This window comes from Engystomops pustulosus, chromosome 1 (genome assembly GCF_040894005.1).
Source record: "Engystomops pustulosus chromosome 1, aEngPut4.maternal, whole genome shotgun sequence".
Taxonomy (NCBI): Eukaryota; Metazoa; Chordata; class Amphibia; order Anura; family Leptodactylidae; genus Engystomops; species Engystomops pustulosus.
Window position 1 is genome coordinate 161845429 of NC_092411.1, and position 16955 is coordinate 161862383.

At 43.0% G+C, this 16955-nt stretch overlaps 1 protein-coding gene across 13 annotated transcripts in view; it reads right to left on the bottom strand.

Moving 5' to 3' along the window:
• The window catches only part of UNC13A (unc-13 homolog A), a 256890-nt gene that overhangs the window by 132416 nt on the left and 107519 nt on the right, over positions 1-16955 (bottom strand). For all 13 annotated transcript variants that reach the window (XM_072113608.1, XM_072113606.1, XM_072113536.1 and 10 more), the window contains 3 exons: positions 9076-9303; positions 8321-8462; positions 7077-7246 (listed from right to left, as the gene is read on the bottom strand). In XM_072113608.1, coding sequence (XP_071969709.1) covers positions 7077-7246; positions 8321-8462; positions 9076-9303 — 540 coding nt within the window. The remainder of the gene's footprint in view (positions 1-7076; positions 7247-8320; positions 8463-9075; positions 9304-16955) is intronic.

A 16955-nucleotide genomic window follows, 5' to 3' on the forward strand; every position in this document is an offset into this window, starting at 1 on the left:
AAAGAAACCTTGGTCACCACCTTTAAAAAGGGACTGTCTAGTTAGATCAAAGACGTCCTTTCTGCACAGGACCTGCCATCTACCCTGAATGGTTCAATCTCCTTGGCCCCTCAGATAGACATACGCTTCCCTGAACACAAGGAAGAGCAGTGGGTTGAACTAGCGCAACCCAGAGTCCACTGTTTTTCACGCCTGGCTATAGTTTACCAAATATCACCTCTGCTGTCTCCTATGTCTACCAAAAAGCCCATGCAGGTGGGTAAAACCCAAGAGCGCTCCAGACGTAGACAGGGAAATCTCGGCATCTACGATGCCAGCCCAGAACACTTCCTCCAGTTGTGTCCAGTGCGTCCTCAGTATCCAGGAAGTCATTCACACCTAGGTTTCCTAGGAGGAGCATTCCTTAGCTGAGAGTAAAGCTTCCCCACGTCTGCATCAGGTTCTGTCCAGCTTTAGAACCAGTGATCCAGTTCAAGTCTCGGCTGTCCTGGACTTCGGTTATGCAGGGAATTTTGTGGATGCTGTTCTGGTCTCCTGGAATCATTTCCCTGTGGTTCGTCTGGAGATCCTCTGTGACCCAGTCCAGTATCGCACCGAACCACTATGCCTGCAAGTTGCCTAACATCCTCCACACCCTCTGTTCTATTTGGATTTCCATGGTTACAGTAACCAAGCTCCTGTCCTCAACTGGCAGATTGGGGATGTTCTTTGCTGGGGTCCTGAGTGCCAGTCTCGCTGCCTCCTGGCTCTCCGACCAGTGTCTGCCAGGTCTTCTTCTGAGCCTTCCAAGCCGTTGGTGGGTCTTCCTGCTGTTAATATGGACCTTGCTGACGTCTTCTCAGAGAAACAACCGGAGACTCTGTCTTTTTCCTTTAACTGTCCTATAGAGCTGCTACCAGGCACATCTCCACCACAAGGTCAGTTATACCCACTCTCTGTGCCCAAGACTGTGACTATATATGATTATATCAAAGAGAATCTGCAGAAGGGGTTCATTCGCAAATCCTCTTCTTCGTGGCCAAGAAGGATTGCTCCCTCCATCCGTGTATCGACTACCACGGCCTCAATAAAGTCACAGTGAAAAACCACTACGCACTACCCCTGATCATGGAACTTTTTGACTGTTTAATTGGTGCCAAGGTTTTCACTAAGCTGAATCTGTGGGGGGCATATTACCTCATCCTCATCCGTGAAGGCGATGAGTGGAAGACCGCCTTCAATATTTGTGAAGGGCACTTTGAATATCTGGTCATGCCCTTTGGACTGTGCAATGCATCTGCAGTGTTTCAGGAATTTGTCAACAACATTTTCCAAAACTTGCTTTGCACCTGTGTCGTAGTCTTCCTGGACAATATCTTGGTGTTTTCTTCTGACCTGGAGTCCCATTGAATCCACGTATGACAAGTTCTTAGGCGCCTAAGGGACAATCGTCTCCATGCCAAACTGGAGAAGTGCCATTTCTATCAAAAGAGTCTTCCGTATCACGGATACATCATCTCCGATAAGGGCCTACAGCTGGATCCAACCTAGTAATCTGCGGTACTTCAGTGGCCTCGGCCAGTAGGGCTTTGTGCTATACAGAGATTCCTTGGTTTCGCCAATTACTACCAGCATTTTTCCTCTCTCGTGTCTCCCATTGTGGCGTTAACAAGAAAGAACGTTGAACCTAAACTCTGGTCTTGGCAGCTGAAGAAGCATTTTCCAAGCTTAAGTCTGCCTTTGTTTCTGCCCCTGTCCTTACACGACCTGACACTGAGAAACCATTCCAACTTGAGGTTGATGCTTCATCTGTAGGTGCTGGAGCTGTTCTCACCCAGAAAGGGCCCAATGGCCGAACACTCAGTTGTGGGTTTTTCTCTAAAACCTTCTCCTCTGCCAAGAGGAATTACTCCATTGAAGATCGTGAACTTCTGGCTATTAACCTTACCTTGGAAGAATGGCACTATCTTTTGGAGGGAGCTCGTCATCCGGGCGAGAGCTTCAGTGAAAAAATGCCAGTGTAGCCTCGATCTCAGCATAATCTAGCAAAACTGTGTGAATAACCCTGCTGTTCACAACATGTTGTTGTTTCTTACAAGGTCATTTCTATGAAACTCTGGAGCTCACTGAGAGTTGATAATGGGCACTAAGGGCTTTTTGAGAAGTGGATGCTAACAAATGGATGCTAAACAATGTAATGTTTGAATGTTTGATTAAGGTCTCAAAAAAGAAACGGAGCATGATCCATCCTTCGTTCTCTTTATCAGAAATTTTTCTTTTTATCACATACATGGCGCAAAGGAAAGTGTGTACAGACGGAACATTATTAACAGATAAGTAACACTTCCAGTGTTGGTACATAGAAAATAATAGTAAGGGAGGGCCTGAAGTTTAGCAGCAGTGATAACTTTGTGTTAAGGGGATTTACAATGTATAGATAATGGAATTGGATCTAGTTGTGTAAATGATCATCTAGACCTGAGGAAGTCCAAATTTGCCAGGCTTGTAGCATGTGGTCTCAAACAAAAACAACTACCTGGTTCAGGGTCATAAAGGTAAAGAAAAGTAAAAAAAAAAAACTTTCTTCATAAAATTCTAGAGATGAGCGAGCACTAAAATGCTCGGGTGCTCGTTAATCGAGACGAATTTTTCCCGATGCTCGAGTGCTCGTCTCGAATAACGAACCCCATTGAAGTCAATGGGAGACTCAAGCATTTTTTAAGGGGACCAAGGGTCTGCACAGGGAAGCTTGGCCAAACACCTGGAAACCTCAGAAAATGATGGAAACACCACGGAAATGGACAGGAAACAGCAGGGGCAGCATGCATGGATGCCTCTGAGGCTGCTTAATCGCACCATTATGCCAAAATTATGGTCAACAACATAGCGATGACAGAGTGACCGAATGAGGCTAGATAGCATCTAAAACATCCAATAATTGACCCTGACTCTATAGAAGACTGCATGCAGCGGCAGGCCAGAGAGTGGCATGGCGACATGCCCCAAATGGACTCAGGCTTCAAACCAATTTAAAACATTCCTTTTGGTGAGGATAACGTGTAGCACTGTATGTGTCAGTATTTTGCCTGGTTAAGGCGGCAGAGAGGAACCAAAGGAGGTGAGCAAGAAGCGCTGAAATGATTTCCTATGTGAACAAAAGGTTGACGGTATATTTAGTCGATAACACAGCATGGTGGCAACATAGTGACCAAGTTCCATAACGTATCTGGTGAAACACCCGAAAAATGAGCCTGACACAGCTCGTTTGATAAGGGGATGACATGTGGAGGCAGCCATGGAGACGACTTCCATGATTAAGAGCGACAGTAGGGACCATCCATATTGCGCTGCTATGATTGAAACTTCAGGTCTCCAGCATGGCGGCGACAGATGGGCCGAGTTCCATTATGTATCTGGTGAAACACCTGAAAATTCTGCCTGACACAGCTCGTTTGATAAGGGGATGATGTGCTGTATATCCTCTTGCGCTCCAGTGTCTGGGGTATAGACAGTTGAAAGTTGCGCATGGAGACATTGGTTGACGCTGTGGAGGATCGTGGAGGCATAATGGACAGGAAACAGCAGGGGCAGTATGCATGGATGCCTCTGAGGCTGCCTAATCTTAGGATGGAGATGGCGGTGCGCTGCCAAGCAAGCTTTCGCCTGTCCAAGCCCCTGTCTCTCGGCTCCTCCCCACCCAAAATGGGCCTGGGGGCCAGAAGCGTTTACTTAGAAAAAATTGTAATTTTCAAAGCAGGCGGGGTCGTTTGAATAGTTCTTCTAGGAATAATGGAATAGCATAGCGGTTCTATTTTTAATAGTTTTTCGGAAATGGTTCCATGATTAAGAGCCACAGTATGGGGCATCCATATTGCGCTGCTATGATTGCAACTTCAGGTCTCCAGCATGGCGGCGACAGATGTACCGAGTTCCATAATGTATTTGGTGAAACACCTGAAAATTCTGCCTGACACAGCTTGTTTGATAAGGGGATGATGTGCTGTATATCCTCTTGCGCTCCAGCGTCTTTGGTATAGACAGTTGAAAGTTGCGCATGGAGACGCTGTGGAGGATCGTGGAGGCATAATGGACAGGAAACAGCAGGGGCTGCCTAATCTTAGGATGGAGATGGCGGTCCTCTGCCAAGCGAGCTTTCGCCTGTCCAAGCCCCTGTCTCTCGGCTCCTCCCCACCCAAAATGGGCCTGGGGGCCAGAAGTGTTTACTTTGAAAAAATTGTAATTTTCAAAGCAGGCGGGGGCTACAAACAGCACTTCTAAGAAGCTTTTGTATAAGATCAAGTGTAGTAGTGTTCTTAAAAGTAATTGGCTTGGTTATGGTGGGTGAGGGGAATGTAAACAGATGCGCAAGAAGCGCTGAAATAATATCGGTAAATGATAAAAGTTTGCCAGTATATTTTGTGGATAACACAGCAGGGTAGCGACAAAGTTAACAAGTTTGATGTGGAAGCCATGAAAACAACCCAAAATTCTGCCTGACACAGCTTGTTTGCTAAGGGGACGATGTATCGAGGCAGCTATATGGACGACTTTGGGAGGCAGCTATGGAGATGATGTGTGGAGGTAGCAATGGAGACAACGTGTGGAGGCAGCTATAAAGACGACGTGCAGAGGCTGCTATGGAGACGATTAAATTTGGATAGTGCCTGTATGTGGCAGTCCAAAAAAGTTTTCAAACCAAAGGAGCAGGTAGGTGGTCCTCCAGAAAAATGAAATAGATTGAGTGCCTGTATGTGGCAGTCCCAAAAGTTGTTTAAAACAGAGGAGCAGGTAGGTGGCCCTCCAGAAAAATTAAATACATAGAGTACTATACCTAGAGCCAGTTGGCCCTGGCAAAAAATAGCCAGTTTCCTCTGCTTTAGTGTACAAAGAGGAGGAGAAGGAGGAAAATGAGGAGGAGGAGTGCATACATTATTCAGGTGAGCTTCTTTCACCTGGTGGAGAATGGAAATCCTGAGAAATCCAGGCTATATTCATCTTGATAGGCGTCAGCCTGTCAGCGTTGTCAGTTGACAGGCGTGTACGCTTATCGGTGATGATGCCACCAGCTGCACTGAAAACCTGCTCAGACAACACGCTAGCGGCAGGGCAGGCAAGAACATGCAGCGCCAGTTCATGCCACATGTCCAGCTTTGAAACCCAATAGTTGTAGGGAGCTGTGTGATCATTTAGGACGATGGTATGGTCAGCTACGTACTCCCTCACCATCTTTCTGTAAAGATCAGCCCTACTCTGCCGAGACTGGGGACAGGTGACAGTGTCTTGCTGGGGTGACATAAAACTGGCAAAGGCCTTGTAAAGTGTATCCCTGCCAGTGCTGGACAAGCTGCCTGCTCGCCTACTCTCCCTCGCTACTTGTCCCGCAGTATGCCCTCTGCCGCTAGCGCTGTCAGAAGGGAAATACTGTTTCAGATTGTGCACCAGGCCCTGCTGGTATTCATGCATTCTCACACTCCTTTCCTCTCCAGGGATGAGAGTGGAAAGATTTTGCTTGTACCGTGGGTCCAGGAGAGTGAATACCCAGTAATCGGTGCTGGAATAAATTCTTTGAATGCGAGGGTCACGGGATAGACAGCATGAAATCTGCCATGTGGGCCTGAGTCCCAACGCGCAAGAATTCACTCCCCTCACTGGCCTGACAGTCCATTTCCTCCTCCTCAAACTCCTCTTCTTCTGCCCATACACGCTGAACAGTGAAGGACGGAGCAATGCTCCCCTCTTCTGTCTCGCCTCCTCATCCTCCTCATCCACCTCCTCCGATATGCGCTGAGAAACAGACCTGAGGGTGCTTTGGCTATCAACAAGGGAATCTTCCCCCGTCTCTTGTGACGAGCGCAAAGCTTCCGACTTCATGCTGACCAGAGAGTTTTTCAACAGGCCAAGCAGCAGGATGGTGAGGCTGATGATGGTGGCATTGCCGCTGACCATCTGTGTTGACTCCTCAAAGTTACTCAGCACCTGACAAATATCAGACATCCACGTCCACTCCTCATTGTAGACTTGAGGAAGCTGACTGACCTGACTACCAGTTCTGGTGGAAGTTGACATCTGGCAGTCTACAATCGCTCTGCGCTGCTGGTAAACTCTGGATAACATGGTTAATGTTGAATTCCACCTTGTGGGCACGTCGCACAACAGTCGGTGAGCGGGCAGTTGGAGGCGGCGCTGCGCTGCCCTGAGAGTGGCAGCATCTGTGCTGGACTTCCTGAAATGTGCACAGATGCGGCGCACCTTCGTGAGAAAATCAGACAGATTGGGGTATGTCTTGAGGAACCGCTGAACTATGAGATTTAACACGTGGGCCAGGCATGGCACATGTGTCAGTCTGCCGAGTTGCAGAGCCGCCACCAGGTTACGGCCGTTGTCACACACAACAGGATTTTGTGCTGTGCCTGATGACTTTAAGTTTTGAAAAAAAAAAAAATCGTCAGACTGTGCCTAATTCAATCAAACCCCTAATAAATTGTCCCACTTAGGTGTTTGAGATGGATATGTGTGTCACTAAGAGCTAAATATAACGTCCGCAAGTCTCCCTGCAAATTCGTCACAATATGGTACTAGCTGCACTACTAGTGCCAGCAAGGGCAGCCACAAGCAAACAACAAAAAAAAAAAATTAACGCTATTCTAGCCCTAACAAGGGCTGTTGGGTTCTTGTAGACTCACTCCTGCCTAACAGTAAGCTAATATAACAGCCTAACGCTAACCCTGCAGCAGCAGCAGCTCTCTCCCTAATGGCATCCAGACAGAGAATGATGCGAGCAGCGCGGGCAGGGGCTAGTCTATTCCAGGGTCACTTGATCAGGCCAGCCAACGACTGCTATCGATGTGTAAGGGTACCACGTCATGCTGGGTGGAGTGCAGAGTCTCCGGGCAAAAATCAAAACGGCGGGAGATGCCATTTTCTCGAGCTGGTGAAGTATTCGTCCGAGCAACGAGCAGTTACGAGTCACTTCACAATTTGAATGATTAACAAAGGTAGAATTTTTCATCATATCGTTTTTCAGCCTTGCAAGTTATATCACTTATTCGAATAAAACAGAGTATTTCTCCATTCTGATACAACAGTAGATGACTTACCTAGATTGTACCATACGTCCATTTCTCCACTCAAGGTTCGAACTTCAATAATAGTCTGTCCCAAAAAATCATCTGACTCGCGTTTGAATCTTTGTTTAACCCTTGATTTAATGTCATCATCTTCATCCCATACTCGTACCTTGATGCGATCTGAGGAGTTGTGACACTCACTAGAAAATAAAAAGCAGCTCAAAACTATGCAATATAGCAGTGAGATCTGAGGGCTCATTCACAGAAGTGGCATATGTTTAATCTCTGTTTCACATTTGTAAGATCTCAAATACTAAACTAATTTATGGAACTCATACAGCTTTATATATATCATATATATGTTTTAAAAAAAATACTCAGTAGTCCATATTTACTGATATTTTAGTCTCTTAAGCCAGGTATAGTTAGGGATATTGTAAAATTTAATTTGCATGACATTTATTAAAATGGAAAGGGCTGAAATGAGGTACATAATTAGTAAAATGTATTAATGTTTGCAAATTTCAAACTTCTTTAATAACAATGATTTAAGACCACAAAGATGAATATTCTGGTAACTCAATACATTTGTCACACCCAAAAAAAGTCTAAAATTTTAAATTGATGACAGTTTTGGAAGCTGTCATGGAAACTGGTTGTTGCACCAATTATGTCATGGTGTATTAAACAAAACACACAAGCCCAGTATGGAGAGGGCTCAAATACATTCTTAAAAACTTATTCTTATGCTATGAATAAGTATAATTCATATTCAAATGGGTCTTATATGTAATTAGTCATTTTTAAAATTTTGCTTCCTTAGCAAAAATAATGTTGTCGACATACACTATAATGAAGAATTAAAATGCTACTTGCCCTTTAATAAGTCCATTGCTTTTGTCTCTGTGGAGGAGACACAGGACAGAAGAAATATGCCGCAATCTGCAACATGCCACACTTTAAGGGCAGAAATGACCCAGGCCGGCACACTTGGCCACCGACCGTGCCCCCTTCATGCCCCTGCACAACCTCTTGGTGTGGGGATATGCAAAGGGGGAAACAATCGCTTTTACTGGCGGTTCACTTGTACTCCAGAAGACCTGATAAATCTCCATCATTGTGTCTGTGTTTAGTTCCACATTTTAGGCATATTATATACGGATTGAGCTTTATGAATATGGCCTCAGACTTTAATATAGCATACAGTTATTTAAAATAATGAACGTTATGTTTTTCTGAAAAATGAAACTGATTTTGTTAAGCCACAGACTCACAAGTGAAAATTTTCCTCCCACACTGGGTTTAGGTTTCCATAGATGGTCTTGGTTCTTTTCTTTGTTTTTCCAACCTGTACAGTAACATAGGGATCACTGGAGCCAGTCTTATCCTTGGCCTGTAGACCCTGTGCACACACCACTGTAAAAAGTAAAAGATGGAATATAGCACCTTTCAAGTCCAAATTATTTTTGAGTAAGTATAAGAATAACACATCACAATTCTGTGATATCAGACCACTTTATGATTTCCAGAACAAAGATTGCATCTCTTCTGTGTTACGAACCCATTTTTGGTTTTGGCTTATAAAGAATGATGCAAAATACGGTACTGATAAAACGGGCACTTGAAAGTGCTGCTGCTATTTGTGATATGAAATTAATTTAGCCCTTTTTTAAGTGCTACTATATTTTCTGCCATCATGACCTCTTAGGACAGGACATTCCATAGATTGACTACTCCAGGTATAAAAGACTTGTTCAAATATATATGTATAAATTGCCATTGATCCATCAGCAAAATGTACAATATGTGCAATTTGTACTGAAAGTATGTTCGGTTGTCCTGTACACATTCCTGCAGCAATGTCTTTGACGACTCTTAATCATATCAGTAGCTAGAATTTATAATGGCCAGTTTTTACAGCTTGATAAACATATCTAACATTTTCTCCTCATACCTGCATACTGTTGCAATTTGGTATCGACACTTCTTGCATTGTTATTATCTCCATATTACCATTATCTCCATTTACCAGTAATGCTGATTTTTGCTGACCACTTTGAAGTTCCATCCAGGACACTCTGCTTCACAGCTTTGATCTGATGTGCATGTGTTGCTTTAGCAACTCCAAAGACTTCTTGAATAAGTTCAAATATCTCTGGCTTGTTTCTTTCACGGATTTTCATCCTATCTTTCAAAACCATGATAATGTTAAGAGTACGGTCCTCTGCTCCATGTTTGGAGCTCTTCTCAGCTGCCCCTGTTAGGTAAAATAAAGAACAGTATTTTACTGTAAGATTTTATAGATTGGTCATGAAGGTTGTTGTAAATCCATGATAACAACAACAATAACATTTACGTAACCCTTTTTTGTTTTGCAGTTTTCTAGTTCAGATATGGTCCTCACAGCAATAATATAGGATCCTAGCTCTGCACCCCCTGCTTTCTCTTCACAGGCTGCCTTCACTGCCATATCACAAAAAGTAACCTTATTATACCCTATTTTCCCCGGCATACCCTTGTCCCGACACTGAGCTCACCTCTGTGCTTCATCCTAGAGCTTACAATAGGCAGAGATGCTCACAAGACCCCACCCCTCCAAGTGGTAGTTGTGGCCTGACACTATCACTATCTCTAAGGATTGGTGGAGACATGTGATGATGAAGCATAGCAGTGTAGTTATTGCTTGGTGAAGACAATCCTAAACAGGTGGGTTTTCAGGTTACAATTGAAGTTCAATTGAGTTCCAGTATGTGGGATGCACTTGAGAAGTCCTGGAGAAAGTTGTTTAAATAGCACATGGTAATTGAAAACACGTCTTGTCAGTGATTATGTGTTGGATGGTATTTGCTGATTAGTTCAGGGATATATGGAGGGGACAGTTTGTGTTAGGTATCGCCGCATCCCAAAATATCCGAACTATCAAAATATAATAACGACAAATGAAAAAAAGGCAGCACACCAGATTGTAGTGAAAAATACCTCTTTCCATGTGCAAGAGCAACGTTTCGGCTCCAAACAGTGAGCCTTTCTCTAATATATTAACGGTTATACCCGGACTTTAACCCCGTAACTGAAAATAGTGCCCAAAGTCTATAAAAACTATAAAAAGTTCTATAAAAAGTGATCAAAAGTCCTACAATTATAACATTGAAAGCGACATCAATAAATGCAAAAGATGACACCACACACAGCTCCGTACAACGAAGTATGAAAAAGTTATTAGCACCATAAGATGGCAAAATGAAAAAAAAAAATTTGTACAGGAGGTATTAATTTTTGTAAATGTATTATAAAACGTATACAAATTTGGTATCCCCATAATTGCACCAAATATTAAATGGAATATTAAATACCGTCACTATGAAGTGTAATTTACTACACAGAAAACAAACCCTCACACAGTTCTTTACATGGCAAAATAAAAAAGTTATGGATTTTTGAAGATAGGGAGTGAAAAATTAAAACACATTTGGTTGGAAGGGGTTAATATTTTAAACTAAACTCCCTGTGCAATTGGTAACAAGTGGAGAGACTGGCAGAGAGGAGACATGAGGAGAGAGATGGATTAGGCAAACAACAGAGTTAAGGATAGATTGTGGGGGGATGTTAGATGGGAGACCACAGAGAAGAATACTGCAGTCATGGGGGAATGGGCTATCAATTGTGTAGACTTTGGATTAAGGTAGGGCCAGATGTTAGAGATGTTCTGAAGGAGGAGGCGGCAGGTTGTAGGAAGGGCCTGGATTAAAGGAAGACAGGGTCATAAATTCTTTCAAGACAGCAAACTTTTGAGACTGGAGAGTGTGGGGCCATGAATTTTGACTGTTAGGTGTATAGTTGGTCAAAGGTATACGGTGGAGTAGAGATTAAAAGTTCTGTTTTCTCCATATTAAAGGGGTATTCCAGGAATCGGCATAATTCATATACATATGGGTCCTTCAAATATAAGCTTATATGTAATTAGTTGTTATTGAAAATTTTGCTCCCCTTAGTAGAAAAATGCTGATGACATAGACTGTAATGAAGAATTAAAATGCTACAGGCCCTTTAATCAGTTTGTTAATTTCCTCCGCGTGGTCTGTTGCAGAGCATACACAGGACAGAAGATGGCTGCTGGTCACATGTCCACATCACATGTCCTGCATCTGCCTGGGCAGGTCATGTGATCACCACTACGTTTGGTTGCGTAGCATCCAGAATGGCCACTGTTGTGATGATGGCAGTTACACATTATTACTATAGTAACAGAGCAAGAAAACCTGTTACATCATCACTGGGAGCAGAGCATAAGAGGTAGGAGGAGTTACTGAGAACTAAAGGATCTTGGGACTTGCAGTTTCCAGTGGTTGCCATCTTCGTGATAACTTTAGAAAGGCCATAAAATTTAGTGAATCATAAAATCAAACTATTTAAGCTTCATATTGTGACCAATGACATTAAGTTTTGTTATATTCATTTATTTATAGCATCATGGGTTTTTGACGTTCATATTCCCTGAATACCCCTTTAAGTTTTAGAAAACTGAAAGAGAAGAAGGAGGATATAGCTGATACACTAGACACTCTAGAATTCTGGCTAGCAGGGAAGTGATGTCTGGGCCAAAGATTTAGATCTGATTTTTCTCCACATAGGAGTGGCCAGAGGCGTTCATATTCCCTGAACAAGAAGAATAGGGGTCTTAGGACAGCGCCTGTAGGATGCCAACTGAGAGGGAGCAAGGTGAAGAAGTGGTATGAGAGTGATAAACACTGAAAATCTGGTTGCTACCAAGAAAGGCCCAGATCAGTGACACAAAGGGAACATAGCGCATGCAGCAGGAGAGAATAATCAGTGGTGTCAAAAGCAGGGGACTTTTGAAGAAAGAGGAGGCAGGGTCGTGTTGTTATGCTTTGGCAAATAGTAGTGCAGTACAGGCGGTCCCCTACTTAAGGACACCCGACTTACAGACAACCCATAGTTACAGACGGACCCCTCTGCCCACTGTGACCTCTGGTGAAGCTCTCTGGATGCTTTACTATAGTCCCAGACTGCAATGATCAGCTGTAATGTGTCTGTAATGAAGCTTTATTGATAATTCTTGGTACAATTACACCAAAAATTTTGAAACTTCAATCGTCACTGGGGCAAAAGAAAAAAAATTGTCTAGAACTTCCATTATAAAATATACAGTTTCGACTTACATACAAATTCAACTTAAGAACAAACCTCCAGACCCTATCTTGTATGTAACCCGGGGACTGCCTGTAATTGGATCCGAAACAAGATTGTAGTTTGTCAAAGAGCAAGTTGGAGAAAATGGTAGGAGGATAGTTCCAGATGCACATGTTGTTCAGTGGTTTTAAAGCAAATTAAAGTAATGACATAAGGTGATACTTCAACAGAGAAGATGGGTCAAAAGATAGTTTCTATAGAATGCATAGGAGCCCCTGAAATTATTATTATCATTCCTGTCAAATAATGTCAGCTGGCCGCTCTCACTTATGAATATAAGGAGCCGTCAGCTGGGGTTCTAGGCCAGTTCTTCAAGATCTTCATAGAGCAGTGGCCCACCCAGCCCACCCTTAATTAATCTTTTAAGCCTGTCGTGATTGCTTGTTAGTGGGGGTTTTGTCTCCCAGTTTATCTTATTATATGATGAAATGTTTTAATGTTTTGACAATTTTAATTATTTAATATTTATTATTATCATTATTATTATTATTATTATTATTATTATGTTGGAAACTATTTATTAAAATATTTATTCTTGGTTACCCAATAATAAAACATTGCAACATTTTTCTCCATTAAAAGATTGTCTTGTGTCTTTATTTATTTTATATATGTATATATAAAGTTTATGAAATATGGGAATTGTGTTACCATGTATGTGACAGTTGTATGTTTAAAGGAAGATGTAACATATAGTGGTATAATGGATATGCAAAGGTTAAAGAGCTGGGATAAGCGCAGTAGTGAGGTTGGGGATAATATGTGATTAGCATGGAGGAAACTCTCATCAGTAAGGGAACAGATATTAGGGAGGGGCATTAGATATCCTAAGTGGGTTGCATGAGTTAAGGGTTTAAACTTGACAGCAGTTCTTCCTTGGAGAGGAATTTCTTCCAACACCGTTCAGCACTGCTGGCACTAATGTTTTGTGAGGTTGGTGGGCCAGTGCTGCCATCTGGTTTTTCTAGTTGTAGTGATAATGGGGCAGATTTACTTACCCGGTCCCTTTGCGATCCAGCAGCGCGTCCTCTGCGGTGGATTCGGGTCCGGCCCGGGATTCCCTAAGGTAGTTCCCCCGACGTCCACCAGGTGGCGCTGCTACGCTGAAGTCTGCCGAGGCCCGCCGGAATGCACTGAAGTTCATCGGCCTATTCCTGGTGAAGGTAAGCGCGAGTCCCGCAACACTTTTTTTTTTTTAAATGCGGCGGTTTTTCCTAATCCGTCGGGTTTTCGTTCGGCCACGCCCCCCGATTTCCGTCGCGTGCATGCCAGCGCCGATGCGCCACAATACAGGGGAAATCGGCGCACATCGAAAATATTCGGGTAACACGTTGGTAACACATCGGGCCCTTAGTAAATGTTGGTTTGCAGAGTCCAGGGTTGAGGATATGGTGTTGTTGTAAAAGGTGGCAGCAGTTTCTACCTCCTTGAATGAATATATAGTAAATAGAGGTAGGAGAGTTATTTGAGATTCCTGCTTTGCTGTATAAGTTTAAAGACTGCAGGGGTGATTGAAGCCAGAAAGGTAGAGAAAATGATTAAGTTGTAGTCAGATAGCAGAGCAGTGTTACATAGGTTTGACACAAAACAAAGGTGAGGGAAAATGAAATCATGTGTTATAGCTATAACAATGGGGATGTTAAAGCCATCTATGATGATGGAGAGGAGTTGAAGTTAAGCCAGGTGTTATAGTGGTGAATAAAAGTAGTGGATGGGCCTGGAGGTTGGTAGATGAATGCCAATTGGAAATTTAAGGGAAAATAGTTGCATATAGAGTGCACTTCAAAAGACAGAAAGGCGGGGGAGGATAAAGGTAGATTTAGGATGAAGAAGAAGTTATAGTTGAAGTAGAGTAGAGACTGCCATAGGAGAGCAAAGCAGGGGATGCAGTGTCAGAAGGAGTTGGACATGTTTCTGTTACGCCTAGATAAGACAGTTTTTGAAAATGAAGAGGTTATGAATATCAAGGATTTTGTTGCAAACAGATCTCCTCTGGGATGTGACTGTGTCTATTATTTTCTCCTATGCAGGTGATCTACATGGAGACAGTCTTATATTTGTCACGGGTGCCCCTGCTATCCACATCACGGATTACGGGCACACCCATGCCCCTCTCCGTGGCACTGCCCGGGTCCCCGCACTGAACTCACCTCTCCAAGCTAATGTTCCATAGGGTGCATATGCGCCGGCACTCGAAGATTTAAAGGGCCAGCACACCGCTGATTGGCGCTGGCACTTCTGGGTTGCCTTTAAGGCAAGCTATTCCCAGGATTCCCTGCCGGATCTTTGCGCTCATTAGCCATTGTGTAAGCTTCCTTATGCTTCCTTATGCTCCTTTTCCCGTTTCTACATTGATCTCCAGTTGTGACCTCGGACCTGACCTTTGACCTCTGCATCTCTGGTGCCTGCCCTGACTTTCTGCCTGTGCCTGACCTCGAGCCTGGACTCTGATTCTGTACCGCGACCTGTGTCCATATATTCAGGATAGGAGGAGTAGTACTGTGCTGTGTCCATATATACAGGATAGGAGGAGTAGTACTGTGCTGTGCCCATATATACAGGATAGGAGGAGTAGTACTGTGCTGTGTCCATATATTCAGGATAGGAGTAGTAGTACTGTGCTGTGTCCATATATACAGGATATGAGTAGTAGTACTGTGCTGTGCCCCTATATTTATGGGATGGGAGTAGTAGTACTGTGCTGTGCCCATATATACGGGATAGGAATAGTAGTACTGTGCTGTGTCCATATATACAGGATAGGAGTAGTAGTACTGGGCTGTGTCCATATATACAGGATAGGAGTAGTAGTACTGTGCTGTGTCCATATATACAGGATAGGGGTAGTAGTATTGTGCTGTGTTCAAATATTCAGGATAGGAGTAGTAGTACTGTACTGTATCCATATATTCAGGATAGGAGTAGTAGTACTGTGCTGTGTCCATATATACAGGATAGGAGTAGTAGTACTGTGCTGTGCCCATATATACGGGATAGGAGTAGTAGTACTGTGCTGTGTCCATATATACAGGATAGGAGTAGTAGTACTGTGCTGTGTCCATATATACAGGATAGGAGTAGTAGTACTGTGCTGTGCCCATATATACAGGATAGTAGGAGTAGTACTGTGCTGTACCAATATATACAGGATATGAGAAGTAGTACTGTGCTGTGTCCATATATTCAGGATAGGAGGAGTAGTACTGTGCTGTGTCCATATATACAGGATAGGAGGAGTAGTACTGTGCTGTGCCCATATATACAGGATAGGAGGAGTAGTACTGTGCTGTGTCCATATATTCAGGATAGGAGTAGTAGTACTGTGCTGTGTCCATATATACAGGATATGAGTAGTAGTACTGTGCTGTGCCCCTATATTTATGAGATGGGAGTAGTAGTACTGTGCTGTGCCCATATATACGGGATAGGAATAGTAGTACTGTGCTGTGTCCATATATACAGGATAGGAGTAGTAGTACTGGGCTGTGTCCATATATACAGGATAGGAGTAGTAGTACTGTGCTGTGTCCATATATACAGGATAGGAGTAGTAGTACTGTGCTGTGCCCATATATACAGGATAGGAGTAGTAGTACTGTGCTGTGCCCATATATACAGGATAGGAGTAGTAGTACTGTGCTGTGCCCATATATACAGGATAGGAGTATTTATTAGGACTTTTATATAAAATATTTGATAAGAGGAAAGCTAAACAGTAGAAGAATAACTACGGAGAGCATTAAAACATAATAATTAAGTAGGAGCACTGTAAGACTGTATAGATGAAATGATTAATTGGAAATTATATATTATGTAATTAAAGGGAATTATGTCCAATTTAATTTATTAGGTGTATCATATTATTAACTCAGGGGTGTGTATTGTAATATACTGAGGAGTCGCAATGCAATATTTGATTTATGGAGAGGGGGCAGTATGGTTTTTGATATGGGGGTATATTTGATATTTGTGTGGAGCACAGTGGGGTCAGTTGTGTCATGAGTGGTAACTATTATTTAGGAGCACAGAGTAGGACATTGTTATACAAGTGACAATATGCTGTAGTGACGGTGATATTTTTAGTTGCACAGTGTGGAGATGTGCCACACAGAGATGAAGGTATCTGGTGGAAAATTCTTCATTGTTCAGAAAAAAAGGATGAAGTCGTCTTGCAATTCAGTACCCAAAGGAGAAGACGTGTGACATGTGAGGTACTGACTCCCACTTCTGAGTCTGGTAACTGTAATTGCTAACTATCTAGACTATTTCTATGTCAGTACCTAGTTCTTATGTGGTGCAGAAAACATAAGGAGGAGATGAAGGGTTATAGTTCGTTATTCTTATTGGTAAGGTAGTGCTAAGCACAATGCAGCGGTAGCGATGTGGTGGGCCCCTAGAATCAATTCCTCTGGTGGGCCCCAGGCACCCCAGTCCGACCCTGCTTACAGCGGTTCGGCATATTTGTGAGGAGGAGGCCCCCCTTGAGCCAATATTCGGGTGACAGATCCTCTTTGAATAAACTGATAAATCTTTTTACAAGAATGCTGTTGTGTGCACATATTTAAAGCTTTTGAGAATACATGAAGTGTCCATGGTGCTATGAGTTATGTAGATAACAGCTGTTATTCTGTAGTTTTAGATCAGGGATGCAACTCTCATTTTCACAGAGGTCAAAATCAGCCTTATGGTTGCAATATC